The sequence below is a fragment of the Stylophora pistillata genome, chromosome 7, assembly GCF_964205215.1.
Source record: "Stylophora pistillata chromosome 7, jaStyPist1.2, whole genome shotgun sequence".
NCBI classification, from domain to species: domain Eukaryota; kingdom Metazoa; phylum Cnidaria; class Anthozoa; order Scleractinia; family Pocilloporidae; genus Stylophora; species Stylophora pistillata.
In genome coordinates this window covers 25,818,544-25,842,567 of record NC_142525.1, presented here as the reverse complement: position 1 = coordinate 25,842,567, position 24,024 = coordinate 25,818,544, and the positions used below count along the sequence as shown (strand labels likewise).

At 37.4% G+C, this 24,024-nt stretch overlaps 2 protein-coding genes across 2 annotated transcripts; both read left to right on the top strand.

The window, feature by feature from the left end:
* Window positions 1-5,685: 5,685 nt before the first annotated feature.
* On the top strand, window positions 5,686-14,677 carry LOC111335511 (diphosphoinositol polyphosphate phosphohydrolase 1). Its single transcript, XM_022941432.2, has 5 exons — window positions 5,686-5,819; window positions 5,911-6,021; window positions 6,157-6,201; window positions 6,320-6,392; window positions 10,013-14,677. Exons 1-5 carry the CDS (start codon window positions 5,721-5,723, stop codon window positions 10,111-10,113), a joined length of 429 nt encoding a protein of 142 aa, XP_022797167.1. The 5' UTR covers window positions 5,686-5,720; the 3' UTR covers window positions 10,114-14,677.
* Window positions 14,678-15,946: 1,269 nt separating this feature from the next.
* LOC111335502 (transmembrane protein 164) lies at window positions 15,947-23,876 on the top strand. The gene is made up of 6 exons (XM_022941419.2): window positions 15,947-16,423; window positions 17,907-17,956; window positions 18,966-19,032; window positions 19,731-19,812; window positions 20,717-20,817; window positions 21,982-23,876. The coding sequence occupies exons 1-6, from the start codon at window positions 16,079-16,081 to the stop codon at window positions 22,168-22,170; spliced, it is 834 nt and encodes a 277-aa protein (XP_022797154.2). The 5' UTR covers window positions 15,947-16,078; the 3' UTR covers window positions 22,171-23,876.
* Window positions 23,877-24,024: the final 148 nt, after the last annotated feature.

The following is a 24,024-nucleotide window of genomic DNA, read 5'->3' as shown; positions in this document are numbered from 1 at the left end:
GCAAAAGGTAAAAGAATATTGTTAAGACGATGTTGTCACGTCTTTGAAGGAAAACGTTTCTCAAGAACAGAAATTCCTTGAGTAGTAGAGGGATATATCGAGAAGTGTAAGCACCTAACTTGGGAATTGGAAGAAACGCCATCATGGAAAGCCGTCGATCAGACCTTCAGCGATGTGCTTTCTTGCGCCTCGTTCGTCTACTTGGTGAGTCCAAAAAACTGACAGTATTTGCTTTATTGTGAATTGTGAGCTACAACAGATACGTTTTTGTTTGCACGGTGGCTTCGACAGCCAAATTAAAGGAGCTGACTTGGAATTCTTCATTCCTCTTATCTACCATGGACTTTGGGAGTAGACGCTTGAAGAAAAGCTTGCCAATTTCGCTAATTAGATGCATTAAATATTATTTTAACAAGTAGCCTATCTTGGGATTGGAGCTCGAGTTTTAAACTGGTACCGCATATCGCTTGAAAGCAAAAAATCAATAATTTCTTTTATTGCCTCATACTTCAGAAACAATTAATTGTTTGAAAATTGACCGAATGAAGAGTCTGTGATGAGTAAGGGAGTCTTGGAACGTTTGTCAAATCAACGATCCAACAATCTGCATCAAACCACTCCCGTACAAGGAGCAAAATTTTATGATTTTATTCTCCAAATCGATTGCGCACTCCTTTCGTAAAATGGAGCAAGCGAACTGAAGAAAGTAGAGATCGATTTTTTTTAGCTGCGGCAAGGTCGAGGCGATTGAGTTCTTGGAGTCGAGGTCTACTGTAAACATCCTTTATGGAAAAAACGTAGATACACACACACACACACGCACACACACACATTTATATGTATACATACATACATACATACATACATACATACATACATACATACATACATACTTTATTTATTCCAGAAGCAGACTATGTATACACTACGAGGAAATGGAAAATATGCTTCCAGAAAAGGAAGTTAAGAGGTTATCCCTATGTGAAAACTCTCTAAAAAATAAGTCTAAATGAAAATAAAATACTTAGTTATAATTAAATATTTAAGTACAATTTAAGCTGAGATTTAAAATGCTGAAGATTATCAGCTTCCACTATGTTTCTTGGTAATTCATTCCATAATTTAACAATCCTAATGAAGAACGAATGTTTATAACAATTAAGTCTTGCTGGTTTGACGTAAAGTTTGCACTGATGATTTGCTCTCGTACATCTAGTTGTGGCAAAATCAAAAAAGTTTCCAAAATCTAAATGGTAAAAACCAAAAACAATTTTATAACACTCAATTAAAGATAGATAAGCTCTACGGTCGGAAAGAGTAGGCCATTTTAGCAATTTGCATCGGTCTTCGTAGGACATGTCTCCTTTGCGTTGATTTAAAGCAAGTCTTGAAGCTCTTCGCTGTACATTCTCAAGAGCATGGATGTCCTTGACGAGGTAAGGACACCAGACAGGTACCACATATTCCAAAATTGGCCGTACAAGAGATTTGTAGAGCATAGAAAAAATATTTGCATTAGCGGTGCCTATCGAGCGTTTAATAGAACCTAGGACTTTATTCGCTTTGTTCACAGTTATACCAATGTGGTTACTCCATGAGAGGTCCTTAGTTATTATAACACCGAGATCTTTAAATTTATCTACGTCTTTCAAGGGCTGTCCAAAGAAATAATTGGTCACTGACTTATCACGTGAATGTGTAATTCGCATAGATTCACATTTATCCGCGTTAAAACGTAGTTGCCATTTACAGGCCCATTCGCCAATATTGGTAAGATCTTCCTGAAGACGCTGACAATCTGTGATCGGGTCAATTATCTCTCTATAGATCTTCGTATCGTCTGCATATAATTTGATTGTGGACGATACACATTCTGTTATGTCATTAATATACAGCAAAAACAATAAAGGCCCAAGGATGGTCCCCTGTGGAGTGCCGGAGGTTACATACGACCAATCAGAGCAAGATCCCCTAATAACTACACGTTGTTTGCGACCAACCAGAAAATGTCTGAGCCAGTTAAGCAGACAACCGTCGATGCCATTACTTTTTAATTTTAAAAGCAGCCGCTCGTGAGGGACACTGTCAAAGGCTTTAGCAAGATCGAGAAAGACGACGTCGGTAGGAGTGGAGAGATTTGGTGATTTCGCCCAGTCATTAAACGTTGATAATAATTGAGTTGCAGTAGATCTTCCTCGCAGAAAGCCGAATTGATTGTTGTTGATAAGGTCAATTTCACGCCAGAAATTAAACATCCTGTCGAAAACAATTTTTTCACCGATCTTACAAGGGATTGAAGTAAGGGAAATTGGGCGATAGTTTTCTCTCGAAGACTTAGGACCCTTCTTGTGTAGAGGTGTAATATCTGCGTGTTTCCATTCATCAGGTAGGAGGCCAGCAGAGAACGATTTGTTTAGCATATAGGTCAACGAAGGTGCTAATTCCGATGCACACGATTTTAAGATGCACGGCGCGATAAGGTCAGGCCCAGGGGACTTGCTGGGCTTGAGTTTTAGGAGGAGGCGGCTTACCTCATGTATATAAATGTGTGTGTGTGCGTGTATGTTAGATGTGCAGTTAGATATAGCGCAGTTAGATATAGCTCTTTGGCATACATTTTAACACCCGCCTGAAAAACAAAAAAAAAAACTGCACTAATAAGGCTCAGAAGGCCGAAATCACTACCCGCATACTCCTCATTGATGCGGCTTTCCACCTTTCGCCAGGCGCGACATCTACCACTCTCTGGGCTCACCAGAATGTTCTCTGCTCCTGTGAGAACCGTCAACTCAATATCAAAATATAAATCGCCTCTTGTAAATACTTTTTCCACTACATAACACCCCTGTGCTGGGTGGGTCCCCTTAGCTGTTGTACTGCACAGAGATCACCTTTCTCGCGTGTAAATAAAAAACAGATTTCTCCCGGTGCTGGGGCCCCTTCACTGGGGTACTGCACAGAGGAGCTAGCCTTCCCGTAAAACAACTTGTAAATAGTAATAACACCCAGCAACTGTCAATAACCTAGCTAATTTCCCCTGTGTTGGGTCTCCTTCACTGGTGTACTGCACAGCAGGTCCTTTACCGTTAATTCACTTAATTGAGTTTTAATTGAGTTTTGTTCTGTATATAACACTAATCATTGTATGATAAAGTTGATTTTCAAAAAAAAAAAAGTACTGTCTGCAGTTATATATATATATATATATCGTCTCGGGGATTATTCGACGATATTTACCTCGCCTTCGGCGAATAATTGTTAAATATAACTATAGACAGTACCGTTGTTCGTCGTTTCCCTTGTTTCGTTTGGAATTCATGTTCATTTTCATACTTTTATCACGAGAAATGGTTTTTATTGGTGTTTCTAGAAACAACAGTGTCAAAACAAGATATCATGGGTGTGTTGGATTTCAGTTAGCTAGTTAGCCTCCGCTTAATATGTGCAGGACCCTACAATTAGTTCTCTAACGAAATAGATTTTCTGAGGTGTTTCTATGCTGGGATTCGAATGAAACAGAGCCATTATTGTTTAGAACAAAACTTGTTCCTAAATGAAAAAAGAGAAAACCACCCTTGCTTAGAGGGTGGTATTCTAAAATTCAAATCTGGTTACTTATCGAAATCATATAACGATACCATAAATCTTCAAAGCATTTAGGAACTGTATCAAGGAATAATACAAGATATTAGAAACGTAGATAATTTTGCTCAGGGCAGTTGAAGGTTGATCAGACGACAATAGAGCTATTATGTGTAATAAACAAATTATTTGCGATTTAATTTTTTTTCTTCAACACGCCCGATGAGTTGTCTAGATAGCGCGCTCCACTTTCTCAGCCAATCCGATGCGCAACTTGGTCAGCCCATTTTGTTCTGAGACTGCATTGGAACCTTCACATGTACCTCCTTGGTACCTCGTTATATTTATACTTGCTCCGACTGATAGTCTTGATTGGGCTAATTTTGCCTTTTGCGGCACCACTGCTATACCCTCTATCCTCGACCTGTCGGGGGTGATATTAGAGACATTTAGCACCGCGTTCGCGTGAAACGAGAAAGTCCCTATTGTTAACAGCAAGAGTGACCACGTGACCACGTTTTGTCCCACCATTTCAGTCACGCTTGCCGGTTACGCTTTGCCGTTTCTACGCAAAAATAACCTATTTCGCGTTTGCCATGTACGTCTGATTTTCTTTACTTTTGCTCTCTCAAATTAAAAGTTAATTGCCGGAAAAAAGTGTACCAAAACCATTCCTTGTAAGTCATAGAAGGGCACCTTCAAATCCACCATGGACACCGTGACGTATGACGTAAGCTCTCGCGAAGCTAAAGCGGTAAGGTTTACGCTATTTTACGTGAAGTGTGAAAGGGCAAGCTGACGTTTGGCGTTTCACGCAAACGCGGTGCTAAATCTCTCTCTTTATTAGAGAGGTAAGCACCAAAACTTGCGTTAGGTCGTTGGGGCCCAGGGAAGGTGGAGGGGGGGGGGGGGGTGTCAGAGTTTCACTATGAGCAAACTTACTTAACTAGAGAAATTTCGAGTAAGAGAAACTGCCGTTCCAAGGCAAACTCTATTAGCAGTCAGAAGCAATTAATACATATGTTTACCATTGCGAGCAAGGCCCTTGTATTGGCTCATATAACCTCGAGACACAAAGGGCATTTACGATATAAATCAGGATCCATTCAAGTATTTTAGGGATTCCCATGTACCTGATCAAAAGTAAACACTATACCTTTTATACGTTATATTTCACGTTGATCAGCAAAAAGCCAAAATCACACAACTCGTTTTCCTCAGCAAACCCTTCATTCCTGACGGACCAATAAGTAATTTCTCCTTATCACAGAAACAGTTTGTCCCTTGACTCAGTGTCGCATGTAATCCGGGACTGAATTGATTTCGCCTGACTTCTCTCTTCGATTGGTCAGGAAAACTCGCGCCATTCAGTTAACCATTAACATTATGCAAATCCAACACTAATCATGAACTGATCACGCGCATTTTATACGCTTTTGGCAAGTTCCCAGTCATGCTTTTTTTTTTAAAACACGAGCTATAATTGGCTATTTCCTATATTTTTCATTGTTCTGCTATTCAATTCTGAATATATTAATTTTTTGGTTTTACGGCAGAAATACGGCGCTCGTAATTTACGAGAATTAAGCCGATAAATTTTTTAAATGATTAAGTAATTTGGTAAAGTTAATATCCTATTATCTGCCAATAGACAGTTAGGCAATCAATATTCAGATCTTGGAACAGAAGAAACATGATGCAAAATGTGGTGACCTATTTGCAACCTCAAGCCACACTTAGAGCTGTCACGACCTACTCGCATGGTAAGGTCGTCGTAGAAAAAGATAGCGCACGTGAAATAATGATCATGTTATGGAGAGTTGTTAAGCACTGGAGAAAAAACCTCGAAATTATCGATATTTAGACTAATTTATGGGTAATATCTTTTCAGTAAGTTCCATATTGCGAATATTTGTTGGAGTTTGAGAAAATAGCGATGTAAGCAACGCTATTTTTAGAGTAAACCGGAAATAGATCGTTCGGGGATGTATCCCACAATGCAGTGTCACTTGCTACAAAGCCAGCAGCCACCATCTTATTTCAAGCAGTCTTGTCATGGCGACGAGGTTGCAGGTCATTGCGCGTAGTGAAATGCTGTGAGTTTTGTCGTCTTCCTACCCTCTTTGCTTCTCAAGAGAATGATAAAAAACCGGCTTAACAGTGTCAGAACGAAAGATAAAGATGGATACACGAGAAGAGCTGGATGCATCTGTTTTAAAAGCGAACAGGAAGAGGAGGTTTTGACTCGTTTTTGATGCACATGGCAAAGTTCGACCCCGTCTTGGTTTGATCTGTCTAAGTGTCTTGGCTTGCTTTTTTTCCTTGTAGGTGCTTTTAGTTTCGAGCTGTCGACATCCTGGTAGATGGGTTGTTCCTTCTGGAGGAGTCGAACCTGGTGAAGACTCAAAAGAAGCTGCTATTCGTGAAGTTGTAGAAGAAGTTAGTATCAGACTTTTCGAAACAGTATAATTTATAAGCCAGCACACCAAAAACCTTTCATGTAAACCATTCTTATTTTTCTCTGTTTGTTTAATTTCCTATAAACCCTCACCTCATCGGTTTGTCTCTCTATAGGCTGGAGTTCGTGGGACACTTGGTCGTTTTGTTGGAGAATTCCAGGTTTGTGCTGACTATCCCTTTTCGAATTCCCTTTTAAATAAACCTTCTTCATTTTCGAGTTGGTATTGTTATCAACTTCTCGTACTAATTCCTTTGTGATTTGTTCATTTCTCTTCAGAACGATGTAAACCAAACTCGAACGGCAGTTTACGTCTTAATTGTCACAGAAATGCTCGATAAATGGGAAGAAGGTACATGACATTACTATTTTCTGCATCGCCTTCAAACAACAACATCGTTAAGCTGACGCTTGCGTACTGATACTGGTGATGCGTAGTTCATTGTTTACAAAGATCGCGCAAAGCTTCAAAAGGCGACAAAAATGGTAGATTATTGTTACTTAATGCATATTCACACCGCTAACTTTCCACCTCTCTGGTGGTGTTTTTCAGTCACCGATTACGATCAAACGTAGAAGGATGCAACCATTCATGTGTACATGTAATTCGCGGCTGACTGTTGTATATTTTAATGTTAAACGGGCCAAAGTCTATTTTTTATTTCATTTTAGCGTAGTGGTAATTGTGGGATGACTGCATAATAGATTCCCACCGATGGGTTGTTTTTAATAACAGAACAGAAAGTTGATTTCTTTGTAGTTATGTGTTAGAGAATTTGAAACATGAAAGCTTACCGATACAGTATTTCAAATTTATGTGACTTGGATGAGATTTTACGATCCTTGATGCTTTGTAATCCCTTGGTATACAGTCTGAGGCAAATAAAGAAATTTTGTTATGCAGAACAAAGATCAGCAAAACAAGACATTTTTTTCATCCAGATAGGCAGGAAGAGGTTATCTATTATTTACATGTTGTAGACCCCTTTGCAAAACATAGTCGAAGGATGCAATGAGTTCATTTTTACGATCAACTTTAGAGCGACTCGATCTGAGAGGTGAAAAAAGAAATGTCAAACCAAGAATTTTTTGTCAGATATCTCAACCTCGCAAACTTTTGCTCTTGACAGTTTAGATCAGAGCATGCATTAGGTTGGCAAGTTTTCATTATTCAAGAACCAGTTATCAGTTTAATTATTAATAAAGTGACAATCTGCTCTAGTTTGGTTGATTCAGTTTAGTGGAGGATTATTTTGCTGAGCATTTGATAAAGTCTTAAAAACAAAAAAATCTTTCATCCAGTGAGCTGGGTGAACTTAGACAAGCTTGTTTTTGAAGGGAGTTGAAAATATTTTAATCCTTCTCCACCAGAACCAGAAAATAATCAGGTCAAGTTAATTGCTTTTTCTCTATTCCAAAATGATTTGGGACAATTTCACAATATTCATGTTTTGCAATTAAACGTACCTGATGTGGGGAAAAGGTTTAATGGCTTTCTTTTGGACAGAAATGATGCATTTTATAAAAAATCATTAAATGAGGTTATCAAAACCATACTGATTAAAAAAAAAAATGCGAAATGGGATTTACTAAGGTGTCAGTCTACACATAACACATATAAATATCAGTTTTCAAGGTGAGCTTTTCAGTCTAGAAGCCAAGATAAAAATTTGAAGTTGTTTTCAAAATAGATGATGTTTAGTCTGGGATTTGATTAAAGTTTAAAGATTCCTAGGTGTAAACAAAGGCTGTTGATATTTTTTACCCTCTATGTCTAAGAGTGTATATGTGAATAGAGGTCAAAGTTTTAATCAGAGTATTTTCTGTACCTTGCATGAACTGACGGATGTACAAGAATTGTTGGTTTTACAGTCCCAAGACAGCTCTGTTAGTGGCAAAGAAATGTATCAAAATGCTCTGTTTATTATTTAAATAGTGCAACCAAAAGGACACTTTACCCAAGATTTCTATTTTAATGGGCTTTTGAATAATGAATGAGTTGGAATTGAAAGAAGTCATCACAGCTATTAAAGGAGAAGCACATAGCGACAAATATTTAGCAGATGCCATTAAGATTTGATGATGATAAAAGAGCCTATTTACACCTGATTTGCAAAATTTTACACCAAAGTTATTGTATGTTTTTGACCTTGCTTCACTTGGAGAAACTAATTTACATTCAAGAGAGAACTGTTCCCCAAAAAACATTGTGAAATTTTTAGCAGAACCAAAACTTTCTTAGTGTAATTTAAACTGTTGATGCAAGTGAAATTGCTGTTATCTGGCAAGGTTTCCAAAAAAATTCAATAGAATTGATTTAATTCTTAAAACTACGTAGCATGTAATTTTACATTTTAAGCAAAAAGTGATAGAAGATTTAACGACCCAGTCAGTATATTTCGTCACAGAATCTTGATCACAGCTCTGCATCAGTAAACTGTGATGTAACACTGTATTTTGATTATCCACATGTATTTTGATATTGCTCAGAATTTTTAGAATGAATAATTTTACATAGATTTAAGAAAAGTAGCGGTGGAGATATATGACATCTTGGCCAACTGAATTTCAACTTTTTGCTGTCCTAAACAAAATCAAGTTTCATGTGCTCTTCAAGCTCTTGAAAAGAAAGATACCGGTAAATCTCATTACTTTGTGCTTGAAATCTCGTTGCAGAAAAATTAATATTACTTAAATTCAGGACCATTTGGTGTTCACTACAGATAAATCTGTTCTGTGATACATATTACAAACAATTTGTGTTGTACATTCTATGTTCTCATGTTGGATACATTTGTTGGTGAAAAACACAGTCCTTAATTAACTCTTGAACTCCAAGGCTGTATTTGTAGAAAAATTGAGAGGAGCCTAGTGCTCTGAAACTGTGAAATCCAGGGTGTCCAGCAGATGCTTTTTTATGAAAAAATTAAGATTCTTGAGTCACCTAAGAGCAAATGTAAGGCACCAGGGGCCACTAGGCACAGCTAGACTCTGGCCCTGAACTCCCACCCAGTGACCAAGACATAAATTCTCATTACATTGTTAATGTAATATTGGTGACAGGTCCTTTAGTGTGGCTGCGCCCACACTATGGAATGCTCTTCCAGCCAGCTTGCATAGTGTGAATTGTATTGCAAGTTTTAAAACTCAACTTGACTCATTTATTCAAACTAGCTTTTAATATTTCTTAGATATATCATGTACATGTTTTCTTTTAGTAGTATTATGTATACATTTTTCTTTTCTTATATATTATATATGTATATACAATGTACGTTTTAATTCCTAGATTTTGACAAGTTTAATGCGCTTTTGATCATTACATGTTGAAAAAGCGCACTATAAATTAATAAATTATTATTATTATTATTATTACAATATCACGCAGACAAGTGACGAGAATAAAGAAAAATATCAATTAATTAGGGGATTATTATTTGATCTAATACCAAATTCTCTGAACCAGCCTGATAAGAATGGTATTGCAGACTGTAAGGTGATGCAAATGATATCTTGGGTGTGAAAGGGTTTGAGGTTAAGCCAAAGGTGTATAGTAATCTCAGCACAGTAGACTCAGCTGCAAAGGCTTCAACTGCCAGATGATCAGGAGGATTTTTTTTCAATGTTCTTTGAGCTCAGAGGAGGTTGAGGCTGTGATACTTCCCTACTTCCCGCTGCTATCTTAAGTAAGGTCCAGTTTACAAGGCTGTGCTCTGAAACTGTGAAATCCGAGGTGCCCAGCATATGCTTTGTATGAAAAAACTTAAATTTCCAAGTCACCCAAGAGCAAAAGTAAGGCACCAGGGGCCACCAGGCACTGCTAGACCACAGCCCTGGTTTAGCTCATCATGGGAGGTAAGAGTGTTGCTGAACAGCACAACCAGGCCTTCCTGCATGGAGTCCCTATTGTTAACCTGCTCTACCTATTGAACCAATATTCACTTTAATTTTGTTTCTTCTTTTATCACCCAGATCGCACCAGGTCTTGGTTTCCCATAGAGACTGCTAAAGAAATGTTAAATGCCAAACCATATCAGCAACAATACCTGACTAAAGCTTGTAAAGACAGGTGACAAAGCAAGCCCAACCAGAAGAGTTGGTTTGTATTGTCTTAATGTTGAAGCAGTGAAGAGTGTCTTCGTGAAATTATGTAGTCAAAGTTTTGATTTTTTTGTATCTTACTTTTCAAGCTTGTGCCTCTGAGAGGAGTGATGAATATATTTATCTCCTTGATTATGTTGAATTGCTAATAAAACTGTATAATTACAGTTAATTAGTTCCATGGTTACCTATAACCGTTTAACTCCCATGATTTTCCTGTACAACATCTATACAATATCATCAAACAGATGAGTGTCAAAGAGAAAGAAAAATATGAAGAGGACGATTAATTGATGCAATACCAAATTCTCTTAAGTATCATCTTCAAAATTGTACTACAAACAGTAAGGAGAATTGCTATTTAGATCTTGGGAGCAAAGGGGTTAATAGAAATCAGATCTAGCTGGTCTCGACACTAACTTTTCAACTTACTAGCCAAGCGGCTAGTGACAACCTAGATGTTACACCAATTTCAGTTTGTTTACTAGCCAAACTGGCCAGTGGAAATCAATAACCACCAGCCAAAACGGATTTTTCTACTAGTCTGTGGCTACTGTTAGTGTCAAGCCCTGTCTTAGGAATGAAAGGGTTGAGAGCAACTAATGAAGTGTTTTAGTCATTTAAAGAAATTAGTAAAATGTATCCAAAGGAAAAAAATATCTTTTATCTCACGGACAAACATACAGATGCAGAGTAACCTCCAAAAAGAGAAATTATCAGTATGCATTGTTAGATAATTATATTTTCATACCTTAAGACAATACAATTTTCTTTTGATTGGTTTTTTAGATAAATGGCTTGTTCATTCAAGCTTTGATGAATAGTAGTTTCTAGTACTCTATGATGTTTGAATTTTGTTTAGTAGTTTGTTTGTATGTGTAATTTACTCAAAACTCTTCAAGTCCCAAGAGTTACCAACTAGCATGTTAAGTTTGGTAATACAATACTTATGCATAGTCCAGAAAAGTGGTTGTGTGAATAAGTAACAAACATAAAGGGGTAATGGTCTTTTCACCCTTAACCCCAAAGAGCGACCAGCATGTAAGTTCTCCTTACAGTTTCAACCCTCAAACATTAAGTTCATGAGAGTAAAGGAAACAATTACCAACTATACAGGGACTGCGGAGGGGGAAGGGCTGCAGCTCCACTTTTTGTGCTAAAAGAAAAATAATTAGGAATTTCGGTATCTTCACTAATGCCAACCTTTAAAGAGCAATAACTACAGTATGCAAAGTCACGCGACAGAAACAAATTAAATACTATGATTTTATTCCTTTTTTGATTTTCAATATGAAAAAATTATTTTCAATTGTCAGCCCTCCCACTTTACACCTTGCTCTGCAGTCTCTGCTATAGACTGAAGCTCTTGATTGTTAAACAAATTCTCCTTGTCAGAACTTTAGGTAATGTATGGAGAATTTGCATGCTGATGCGAGAGTGTAAAGGTTAAATTTTCTAAATGAACATTTGTGCTTATTGGGAATGGAGGGGTAAGCTTGGTTCCAGATGCGCCTGAAACACAGTGTGTATCCAGTTCTTTTTCTTCTATAATGCACTGTAGCTGACAAGGGATATCATAGTGCCTAAGATGTATCAGGATTTTTTCCTATCCAAAAGAAGTAAAATGTAATATAATGATCTTTATCATGTAGTGGGTTACTATCTCCTAGCCTTCAAACTGAGATCTGAGCTACTTAATATCTATTCCACTTCGTGATAGATTTCATCAGCACAGGTCAAGATGAACTTGTTGATGTCATTTATCTCCCAATATCGAACTATTAATTCTCAAGGGTGTAGCCAGGGGGGTCCTGACAATATCTTGGCCGTAAAAGCCATTGATATGAGCCTTCATGCTGCGATAGTACGACTGAGCCTGCTGATACACGCGGGAGAGCAGTGGTGTAAATGGTGAGTAGCCTCTGTGATCCCCGCCGTTTGAAAAATCCTGGCTATGCCCCTGATTTGCCTCACCCTTTACTATACATTCATTGTGATTGTTGCTGCGGGAATTTGGGTTTCAATCGAACAATATTAACCTGCTTGCAGGTGTTGGTTTGTGTTTTCAAGCATGAGATTTAGTAGGGCAATATTTTGTTCACAATATTGGACTGGTGGAATATCTGGGACTAGTGACAAAACAAGGGGAGAAAAAGCAGAAAAACAAGGGTTTTTCACCCCCCCCTCCCCCCTGCTTTGTCGCTTGTCCCAAATCTTCCACCCATCCATTCAACATGGCAACTGAATACTCGCAACACAGAATCTCATGCTTGAAAACACAAAGTACTGCCTACAAGCTGGCTAGGTTTTGACTTGGTGAGGAGATTATACTTCCTGGTTGCAGCCGGGAGTTAAAGGGTATCTGTGATGACACATACATCATTAGATGAAAATATCACTTGTCAGTAGTTGTAAGCAATTCAGTTAAGGGTCAAGTCATGTTATGTACAAAGGGAGTCAGGATTGTTGTTTTAATGATGAAAATGAGCAAAAAAGTAAGGCAGTGTGCAAAAAGTTTGCTTTCTCTGTAAAGGTTAGTGAGTGGAGGCCAAAGTAATTGCTCAGAGTAAATAACTCTAGAATGATTTACTTGGGTAACAATGTGATATGTTTATTAAATAATTTTAGAGTCTATGATGATGAGAAACAGATGTTTTGTCCCCAAATTTGATAATTTGTTACCTTTCATGAGCGTGTGGTTTAAGATCCATGGCCTTGGATTGACCCAAATCTTGCAAAATTACTTTCAAAAAAGAATTGCTTCTCTTCTATATTTAGAACTGATGTACTTTGTCAGGGCTACAGCCTTTTTCAACCAAAAACACTGATTGTATTTTTCTAGAGTGATATCTTTTAATTGTCAATGGCCTCTATCTGATTGAACTCTGAATCTGATATGTGTTAGATACTTTCATATCTACTTTAAGATAATTGCATCATGATTTAATCACTTTTAAGTTTTTTTTTTTTTTTTTTTTCATTTTAAGTGATGAGTTTTCATCCTATTGGATGCAACAATTACCTCAGTTTTTTCCAACCAATCATAGTTTAAAGGCTGATAGATTCTAAAGAAACTGTTTGGGGCTGTGTCGGTTAGGGTAACGAAATAATTTGAACATATCAACAAAGTTGAAATGGTAAATTGGCCACCGTTACGATTATAAAAGCTGACATTTCGAGCGTTAGCCCTTCGTCGGAGCGAAAGACAAAGGGCTCCGACAAAGGGCTAACACTCGAAACGTCAGCTTTTATAATCGTAACAGTGGCCAATTTACCATTTCAACTTTGTTGATATATTCAATTCAATCATAGTTTAGTTTACCAAAACCAGTGCAAGAGAGGAATAGTTTCTACATACATCTGAAAATTGCTCTTTCTTTAACTTAAACAAATATATTATTTAGATGTTTTTCCTTCTGAACAAAAGACTGTTGATGTAGTAAGGTGTATCTAGTTAAGGCATCCTTAGTATGTTTAAGTAATTATGTAAGGTGAAGACGTGAAGGGCCTGTATCACAGAGTGCACCAAGAGTTATCTGGATGACTGGATAAAAATCGTGCTTAATCCTTCAACTTCCAAAAGTGATTACTGTAACATGTATTTTCTTATTGTGATTTCAATATGTTATCCTCCAATGAGGTTATGAGAACAGATGTGGTAATCTGGTAGAGAATAGTGGGTGTTCTGCTTAGGTTGCACCAAACACTCTTGTCTAATTTGTAATTAAATGTATGACAGTTGAGAGAATAACTAATTGAATCATAGTGATTAAATGGTTAATGAAAAAGTCCTAGCTTGTATGTTAGCTCCAAAAACACTACAGTATATCAGAGTGAGCAAAATCATTTACTGGTGAGAGCCAAAATGAAGAGTCTGTAAAAAGAGATTATTCAATGCGTACTCAATCATGAGTCATCGGTCTTTCAATTCATACCAGAAAGTTTTTTTTTTTCATACAAGAAAACAAATATTGTTGTGGCATAATGTTGTGTTAAGGCCCTTCAATCACAACTAAGTATTGATCATTATGATTATATTAATTTGTACCAAATAGCAAATGAGTTCTATTACTCTGCAGTTTCATCCTTAAGCTGCAGCAAATGGTTTAATAGGCAGCTGTGCTGCAAGGGGGAAACCCAAACATAACACCCTGCTTACAAGCTAGGCAGCAGTGGTGAGAAATCTTGCAGGTAACGGGCTTTTGTTGAAACTCCTGGTACTGCAACAGAGAGATTACTACATACTGTGTGCGAGATGGTCTAGCTTCAAATGTTGAGTAATGGGCAATTCTTTATTAGAAAATGGATAACTTTGCTAGAAAGTACAATCCATACCTATAAAGTTAAATTAATGATTCTAAAATGAAATTAATGTAATGTTTTTTTTTTTTTTTTTGTGTGTGGAGTTGTGAAAAATTGAATCATATGAAGCATTAGAGACATTAAGTTATGTTTATCAAAAATTTGTGGAATATTTTTTGACTTACACAGAACGGATAATAAAACTGAATGATTTTCAAGTTTCTCTAACAGCCATCTAGGAGTCTTGTGGTAATCCTCCCCCTATTTTCAAAGCCAGGAAGGGAAAAAATATACATTTTACCCTCATTGTCAATTGAAAACAGAGTTTGTGAAACTCTATCCCAACTTACAGGCTACATTTGACTAGCATTCCCTTTTCAGCTCCCTATGTCAAATTCCTTTCTTTTTCCTTGACCGTGAAGCATATTTTCTATGAGTATTAAAACCAACAACAATGTAATGACATCGGCAAGATAGAATATGGCGAATATAACAAAAAAAAGATGAGAACTCAAGTTGGAACAAGCAAACTCCTTGAAGCATGGGAGCATGGTTGTGGACAATACCTGTCTTTAGTTTGCATCTTGTTGGTTGACAGGAATGCACAAATTTTCTGGACCAATCACAGAGTAAACTTAGACAAAACCAACACATTCCTAGATAATATTTGGCACAATAAACACTGCCCTCAAAATTACTTTTGATTTGGGGGAGGAATCATAGAGGATGCTGTGTACTGGGCTTAGACATCTTCCAAAAGGGTTTTGATACGCGGCAAATTTAGCCAAGGGGGACAGTGTAGAAATATCACTGGAAAACAAGTCAATAAGTAATAAATAGAAAGAAAGTATGGACACTGTCAATGAAACATATTTCAAGCTGTCGAAAACAACATCTCCAACGTGGGCCAGATGCATGTTACTCCCCCGGCATTTTGAGAAAAAGAATATGATTCAAGGCTTGTACATAGTGTGCCATCATTGACTTTGAGGGTGTCAGCTTCTACACAATCAAAAGTTGCAAACTCTGTTTTTAATATGTGTTATGAGTATGGATATTAAGAAAGCAGGTAATCTGCTTTGATACCCTTTCCTCAGGTAAATTTGTACCTTGTACACTAACACGGGAAAAGGAAAGTGAAACATCACACAGCAAAACAACAACGTCTTCTCTCTGGTAACTAAACAGGAAACTTTGGGGGGTATTAATCCTGAGGAAAGGGGTTTTTACCTGCTTATCGTTTTGTTTGGTTGACGGCAGAGGCTTACAACGGGGTTCGTGGGATTTGCCACATTCCTCTTTGGCTTCTTTAACTCCTGTGCATTTTCCAATTCTCTGACCTTATCTCTCTGTAGTGCAGATGTAGTGCCCTTCTCAAATCTAAAGCAGTGTTGAGAAAACGTCCTAAAACCTGTGCACCCCAAGCATGCGCCATAGCCGTACAACCCCCCTTCCCACCCCCTACCCTCCTTTAAATCTGTCTTCGTTTTCCGGTTACGCGATCATTGGTTCGGTTACCAAGCAAGTTAGACGAGCTACGGCGATTTTTTTTCTTGCTTGAGATACATTATGGATGTGTGTATATGATAATGTAGGTAGTTCTTCGTTTGGAATAGACTTTCTTTGATCAAATTTATGAGAACGATGGACATGAATTACATTACTGATGTTTTGTATGGAGGTGTAGACTTCACTTTGCCCGGAAACGGGGGGAAAGAATGCGCTGAATTCTTGACTCCGAAGCAGAGAGTTGTAGAAACTGTGATATACGAACTCTTCACAATCTTAGTGTTCTGGAAATTGTTAGGGAAAGTTTCTGTACCAGAGGATTTGCCGGCGTACAGAGAAGGTCGTGGAGTTGGTAAAAGACTTCTCTTGGTTGTACATTGCCTCGTGTTTGGAATCGAGATTGGGTTCAAATTTGCTACAAAGCAGGTTATATTCCTTCTCAATCCTTGTCATGTTGTAACAGCAATTCAGGTAAGTTTTGCGTCTAGATGTTACCTATTCCTTTGCATCTTTCTAGAGGGGAAACCAATGAGTATAACTGATTAGGACTTGTCGACGGATCGCAAGAAGGACTTGAGCATTTTTCATTTTTTAATGAGAATCATTAGGAAGATTTGCCACGTTGTTTTATTTCCCTCTTTGCTGTAAATAGAGATTGAGGTAGTTCTGGAATGAAATTGACCCTAACAAATTTGACGCCTTTTCTTGAACCACCTCTACAGGCTCGTTGTGATATTACTGCTATTAAGGTAGAAAAGTATACTGAAAGCGTTCACTCTGTTCATGTCCACGAAACACACAGTGTGGTCTAGTTTTTTTACATAAAGCCTCCAGAAGGTCGGACCACGTTGATCGTCGCCGGGTCGTTTTTTTTTGATTTACGTAAGAAGGAAATGGAGAAATGACAGTGTTAGAGTTTCGGAACTACATCTGGAAAATGGGAAAGCATGTTTTAGTGAACTGCTGGACAGTTAAAGTTTGGAGTCAAATTGAATACGAGCCATTTCGTGACCACTGGTAACTTTTCTGGTTAGGATGGGAAAAGGGGGTAGGGGGTCTTTTCTTGCCATTTTCACTAGAGGTAAGGTGAAGGGAAAGAGAACAGGCATCAGTCCTGTTTATTACCCCATACTTGATAATGCACACAGTTCATTGGTAAAAGAAAACTATGACTAAAACAATAGACTAGCTTTAAGACTGAGGCTTTGTTTTTAAATGGTATAAGGGTGTTTAGTAAATAAACCCCTTCGGGCAGCTGGTATGTCGGCTGATAATGTCCGTGGCTGGGAGATTGTCTGAAAAATTAATATTTGGCCGAGAAGCGAAGCTTTGAGGGCAAATGTGAAATTTTGAGGACAATCTCAGCCAAGGACATTATCAGCCGACATACCAGCAAGCCAGAATGGGGTTTATTTATTTTGTAACCCTCCCATTAATTTTCACATCGCAATGAAACTGCGCGTAAACACAGTAAAAAAGCCAGTGGTGATCTGATGGTGAATGCGCGTGATTGACACAAGCAAGCAAAAAAAAAAAACAAGTTTGGTTTTCTTCCATGTAAATAGGAGAATGGAAAAGTTGAAACTCTTGTGTTGACTATGTTTCTTTTTCACGGAAAAAATCAGAGGACAAATATCGTCATGGACAGGGGTTATTGCGTGATAAATGTCCTGTGATTTTGCACCACGTGACGTAAAGTAACCAATAAAATCGCGCCAAAATTAATGGGTGGGTTATAAATGGAAATATTTCCCAAAGAATATGTTTTGGTAGTGACTTTTACTTTCCATAGTTTGTTGATGTCATTGAGTACACTAAAAATGGACTGTTACCTCTGGTTTAAATCATTAACCATGCACAAAAGTATGATGTGCAAAATTCATCTAAACTATAATAAAATCACCAAGTTTGGCAGCGTGTAAACATGCATAAGATTAATTTTTTTCCTCCATAGATATATCTGTTGGTAGAACCTCCAAGTAAACGTGTACTTTGTGTTTTTAGGTAAGTACCTAAAACCGAAGAAATTTATATTAACATGCATTTTCCCATGGGGGTCATGGTTAGCAGATTTAAACAAATATTTTTTAACCTGGGAGAGGTAAGAAGAGAATTTGTCCTCCATTGCCTTGCTATGGGGAAAATTATGTGACCTTGTCATTAGAAATGAGTCATTACTTTTTGTTTTGAACTGAGCTGAGCGCAAGATTACAGGCATAAATGGTGATGCTTAGAGCCCTAATGCATCCAAAAAAGTGGAAAAAGTTGAAGTTGACAAGTTAGAGCAGTTGGTCACTTTCTATAGAACAAAATATTTACTGGTGGTAGGTGACCATATCTTTGCATGGGCCAATTTAACCTCTACTAATGCCTAACTTTGATTATCCTGCCTAATTCATTATCTGGAAAAGCAAAATTTAGAACTTTGGATGGGGCTTTCACAAAGTCCTCTCCCTTTCCTGGGGGTTTCCCTTCTCCAACATAACCCCTAAGGGAATGATCAGTAATGGGTGCATAATATGTACTCAGATGTAAAGATTCTTTGCTGGTCTGCTATGGAATGGGCTGTATTTTCAACATTTTTTCAACACTATTTTTTCAGCTGGTTGAAAATTTTTGTCAAAAGAAGTCCATTGAGGCTTCAGGGTAACTTGCCAGACCTCTTTTCTGCACAGACATTTTGTTTTTATCAATGATAAAATTGATAAAGTAGACAATGTAAATCACCCTTTTTCCCCAAATGGACTTAACAGTCAGTGGACCTTGCATCAAACTGGCTGTTTGTCTTAAACTAGGTGTAATGTTCATGGTAGGTCAGTGGTTATTTGTTCAGTGAACCAGGCAGTTGCTTTTCTGCAAGAGATTTATAATAAGACCACGTGTGAGAACCAAGTCTCATGTTTACCGAAATTAAAGCTGTTTTGTGGGATAGTTCTAGCTTGTTTTCTGCTGTGGACATTTATAGTGGGAACGTTTGGACTTCATAGCTTAAGATTCCCTTTCTTGATCATAGAATTCACAATTACTTATTGTTTGGTGCTCTTCAAGCAATCCTGCTTCCAGTGGTCAATACTAGATTGGTAAGTTGGAGTACATATATCTTATTAACCAAGTGCGAGGGCCGTACTGGGAGAATATCGGCCCGAGGTCTTGACAGTACGGACCGAGCGCAGCTCGGTCCGTACAAAAAAGACCGAGGGCCGATATTCTTCCAGTACGGTCCCGAGCAAGTTTGGTTAATAAGAGATGTATTATACGACTGAAGTTTAAAGGGACACAAGTGTGGTATCATTCGGGACCATTCAGGACAGTGCCCGGTCCAGCACTGGAGAATATTGGACCGGCAATAGAGCATTTTGATTGGTTGATTTTAGTTATTGGCCCTCTGACTGCCTGAGTTGTGTAATAATGTACTGGAAATACCTACTTTTTTGATTTCATTTTCCTTCAGTTGGTAAATTTCAGGATTGTATTGCAATCTGAAAACTTCTGCTCAGTTAATTCAGTCTATAATAATTATTGCATCCACAACACAGACAAACAACTCAAAGATTTCAACTTATTGACATGAATATCATGTTATAACTTCTTCACCTTAAATTTTATCTTCTCTCATCTCAGTCTGGTGAATAACAACATTCATCAAAACCTGGTAGGCATTTTAGATTCCCTCCAAAGTTTTATTAGTAGGTCACATTTAGTTCCAATAATTAAGAAGCACTCACAGTTGAGCAAAGAAAATTTTTTCCAGTTTTAAAAAATAAAATGTTATTTTCAGTTACCATTTGAAGTTGCAACTTACTGGATACAGCACATCCTCATTGCCATTGTTGTGCCTTTTTTTCTTGTTTCCCTTCAAGGTATGTGTCTTTTGTTATTATTAATTCTCCCCTCTCATTGTTACACATTTCCTTAAAAGCAACTTACGAGAATTTGGTGTTAGATCAAGGTAATAACTTCTTCCTGGTAATTTGAAGTTGTATGAATATTATAGCAAGAATTGAAATGTTAATCACTTCTGGGATTTGATGTCATTCAACTACTTCCTCTGTGTGAGCCATCCAGAGTTTTAGTGTTGGTTTGGAAGTTTAATTTAAATCTATAGCAAGGGGTAGGGACTTACAGTTATGATTGTGGAATGCCAAGGACACTTTTTAGAGGAACTTATCCCTTCTAATCCTTTACACCTTTACATCAGTATGCATATTCTCCATACTGTTCTCTACACATTTCCTAAGGTACTTAAAGGAGAATTTGTATAAGAACCAAGAGCTTCTTTAGTTGGTGATCATTTCCCTTGTTCTTGTGACCTAAATGTTTGATGTAGGGGTGATACTGCAAGTAGAAATTAGAATTCTATCACACTTAAGGGTTTACAGGTTAAAATTTGAAGAATAGATGGATAGATAGAAACTTTATTAACGCGTCAAAGAACCCTCTAGTTTGGGAGATATCCCATACTAATGTGCGAACACAAATAAAATGGATAAACATTATTTACAAAGAATATTAACTACTTAAGAATAAAATTAAGTCATATCATGCATGAAAAAAAAGAAATGAAATGAATTAAGAATTACAAAGAGCACAGCCCCTGCAGCCATCATCTAATAGAGAGCTGAGGTCACGCTTATGTATGTAGTTTTTGAAACTAGCTAATGTTGTGGCTGATCTGTCATAATCTTTGAAAGATATTGCTTAATTCTTTTAGCAGTTAAAAACTTATCAACTCTTTTTTTCTTCTTCTTTATTTTCTTGTAACAGGTCCATTTGTTTTGGAACCAGTGTGGGACTTCACTTGGGCAACTTTGACTTTCACCTTTTTCTCTTTTTATATGCTGCTGTTTCTTCAGCCACTAGGAATGGTAAGTTATGAAGTCTGAAAGAGAAAAATGTTTTCCTAGGTGTTCTCTATAGCTAGATCAAAAAAGCAGGCAAGGAAAAGTGTTTACAAGAAAAAAAGTTTCTCATTTTAGTGTACTTTAATACCATGTTTGTGCCTTGACTGATTCACACTGATAATTAACGCTTTCACTCCCAAGATCTTATTTCGTAATTCTCCTTACTCTCTATCATACAATTCTTATGGTATTAGTTCAGAGAATTTGGTATTAGATCATCTAATAATCCCCCAGTTGATATTTTTCTTTATTCTCATCACTTGTAAGGCTGTGGTCTAGCAGCACCCGGTGGCCCCTGGCGCCTTACTTTTGCTCTTGGATGACTCAGGAATTTTAGTTTTTTCATACAAAGCATATGCTGGGCACCCTGTATTTCATGGTTTCAAAGCACTGGGCTCCATTCAATTTTCCTTAGAGCACAGCCTTGACTTGTCTGCTTGATATTGTGTTGCTATTGCAAGTGCTGTCTTGGTAACTCTTGGTAGTTAAACAGTTAATATCAATACCTCAGATCCATGCCTCTGACCTTGCAATACAAAGTCAAAGCATTTTTCAAATAAAGGTTTAGAACCAAGAACCAGCTTTCCTTCAAATAGTGACCAGAAAAAAAAAATTCTGGTAGGGCTTTAAGACCATAACTTGTCAGATCAATGGCTGGATCTGAACAGCTACCCACCCACCTCTCCCCAAACACAACATTAACCCAACTTGATATCAGTTGACTGTTGTTGTGTTAGGGGAGGGGTGGGTGTGCAGTTGTTCAGATGCTGAGTTTGATTGAACTTGTCCCGCTACTGGGGCTGACCCTGATTTCCCCAGGGTGTGGTGATATGGAACAACTGGAACTTTCAATTGGAATGTAAAGCTAAGGGGTGGGTCTGAATATGATATACTGACTCTCATAGTTGCCAAAGTTTTGATTGTAACAGTCCCCTTTCCCCAGGATGAGATGTTCATTTAATGCAAATTACATTAAATTTTTTTTTTGAAGTCCACAAAAAAAAAAAAAAATGAGGCAAAGATGCATAAGGTCTCGACCATGTTCAAAATATTATTATAGGTGTGAAAAAAGGGTAAGTAATGGGAGGAAAAATGGTTATAAAATGATTGTGTAATGTTGCTCCGCAGATCCTTCAGGTAAACCTGAATAACATGGTTTGTCCAGCTGTTAGTGACCCATTCAGTGGACCATATTATCGGATCATAGCTTGTTGTCATCAACCATTATTAATATTTTTAGTTGGAAAAATATTTTGCATCGTTGGACACCAATTTGTGAAAGCATTGTATGGAGAAGAAGGGCAAAAAGTAGAATGACAATTCAGGGATGATATTAACAACTATATAACTGTTAATTTAGCTGTGATGCTTGCTTTGAAACTATGTACTAAATGCATACGTACTGTACAATAGTCAATTCTGAATTAATTTCAGGCTAAAGTAATTTTCTAGGATACAGTAAAATGCATTGCGTTGTACTATGGTTGTTGCACATAACTGACTTGCAATGCTTATCATTTCACTTTATTATTTGCATATTTCTCAGGTCATTTTTACAATTTAACTGTTAGGATGGGTAGTGGGTCATTAGAAAAATTATAATTATATCGTTTCAAAGGATATTGGTTGCCTCAATAATGTATCGAAAAATAAACTTATGTCTTGCTGCAAAACCATGAAAACATTGAACTGAACACCAGAAATGTTATGATTTTTTTTGTTCATGTTCTAAAACCCAAACAGGTGTGAGAAAACTAAACTGCAAAGAGCAACTGTAATCAGATTTGCTCATGTTTCCTGAATGTCATTTTGATTGATTAGTATATGATTTCAAGGCGTATTAGAATCAAATTTAGGTGTGTTCACAGTTCTCTAACTGCCTCCCGGTTAGCTCCTGCATCTATTAATTAGTTAATTTGGTTAAGCAGAAGATGTTAAAGAACCCACTCACGAGATTACTGTGATGTGGTCTGGCCTGTTTACTGGGAATTGGGGGGAGGGGGCATCTGTTAGATTCGCCTTTATTTGATTGTAAACTGCTTAGCAGTCTGGTAAAGTCCCCCGCACAGTGTTGTAAAGTGCCATGAGCTCAGGATATGAATGCTATATAAATGAAAGTTATTATTATTATTCTTATTATTCTTATTATTCTCTGAATCTTATCGTGCTGGTAATAATTTATCAAACAGTATAGCAAACAACATAACATTACCCTTTTTTATGTCCTTGGACTTTACAAATCAAGAATTGCACAAACTGAGGGCAATGATTAGTTTTTTTTTTTTTAAGGCTTGCGTGTTCTTAACTTAAGATTGATTGGTCAGTATGAATGCAATATGATTATTCAGAATCAAGACATAGGACTTTCTTCATCTTGTTCTTTTACAGAGCTAGCCATAAGGAAGATGGATTCATTCTTGTGAAATTGTATCGTGTAGAAAATTTGAAGTAGAGGTTGTAATGTTAATATGTAGAACTAAACTGAGTTATGGAAATCATGGGTAGTAGTCTTTTCTGTTTCTTTTCTGCAAAGTGGCAACATAGTAACTATGGTGGCAATTTTGCAAAGGCATTTTTTCGGTGAAGGAAGGGGGATGGGAGTGGGAGGGGGGATGGGAGAGAGGAGAAGAAAAGCCTTCTGCTGAGCTAAAAGATTTGATTGACACCCTGAAATGTTATTGCCACCCAGGTCAACCACCCCCAGAAAAATGAGTAATCTTTCCCATCCCCAGCCCCCTTCCATCTGATTTGAGCGGGAGGGTGTATAGAAGCTATTCTACTCCCTTTCCTTTAGCCTCTGCCTTTTCATGGGTGCTATTCCAGTCATGATTCTCTATTCCTGCTTCCCTCCTTAGAAATGGGAAAGGATTGCTATGGGAAATGGGAAAGGGCTCATCTAACGGAAATATATTTATTAATTTATGTAGTGATACTTTGAAATATGGTTTTGATTAATAACTTAAATTTTCGTTAAATGATTTATTACGGGTGAATTGAATTGAAATAAAGACGTCCTTGACTCAGTTTGTGGCTGAGTGATGAGTGCTTACAGCAGTATTGCTGGGCGATAAACAAACAGAAGGCTGGAAACAAAAAACAGCAAAAAGTGGAACTCACCTTGTTTGAAATACAATTTCAGTTGAATGAAGTAAAGAGGTTTGTGAAAGAAGG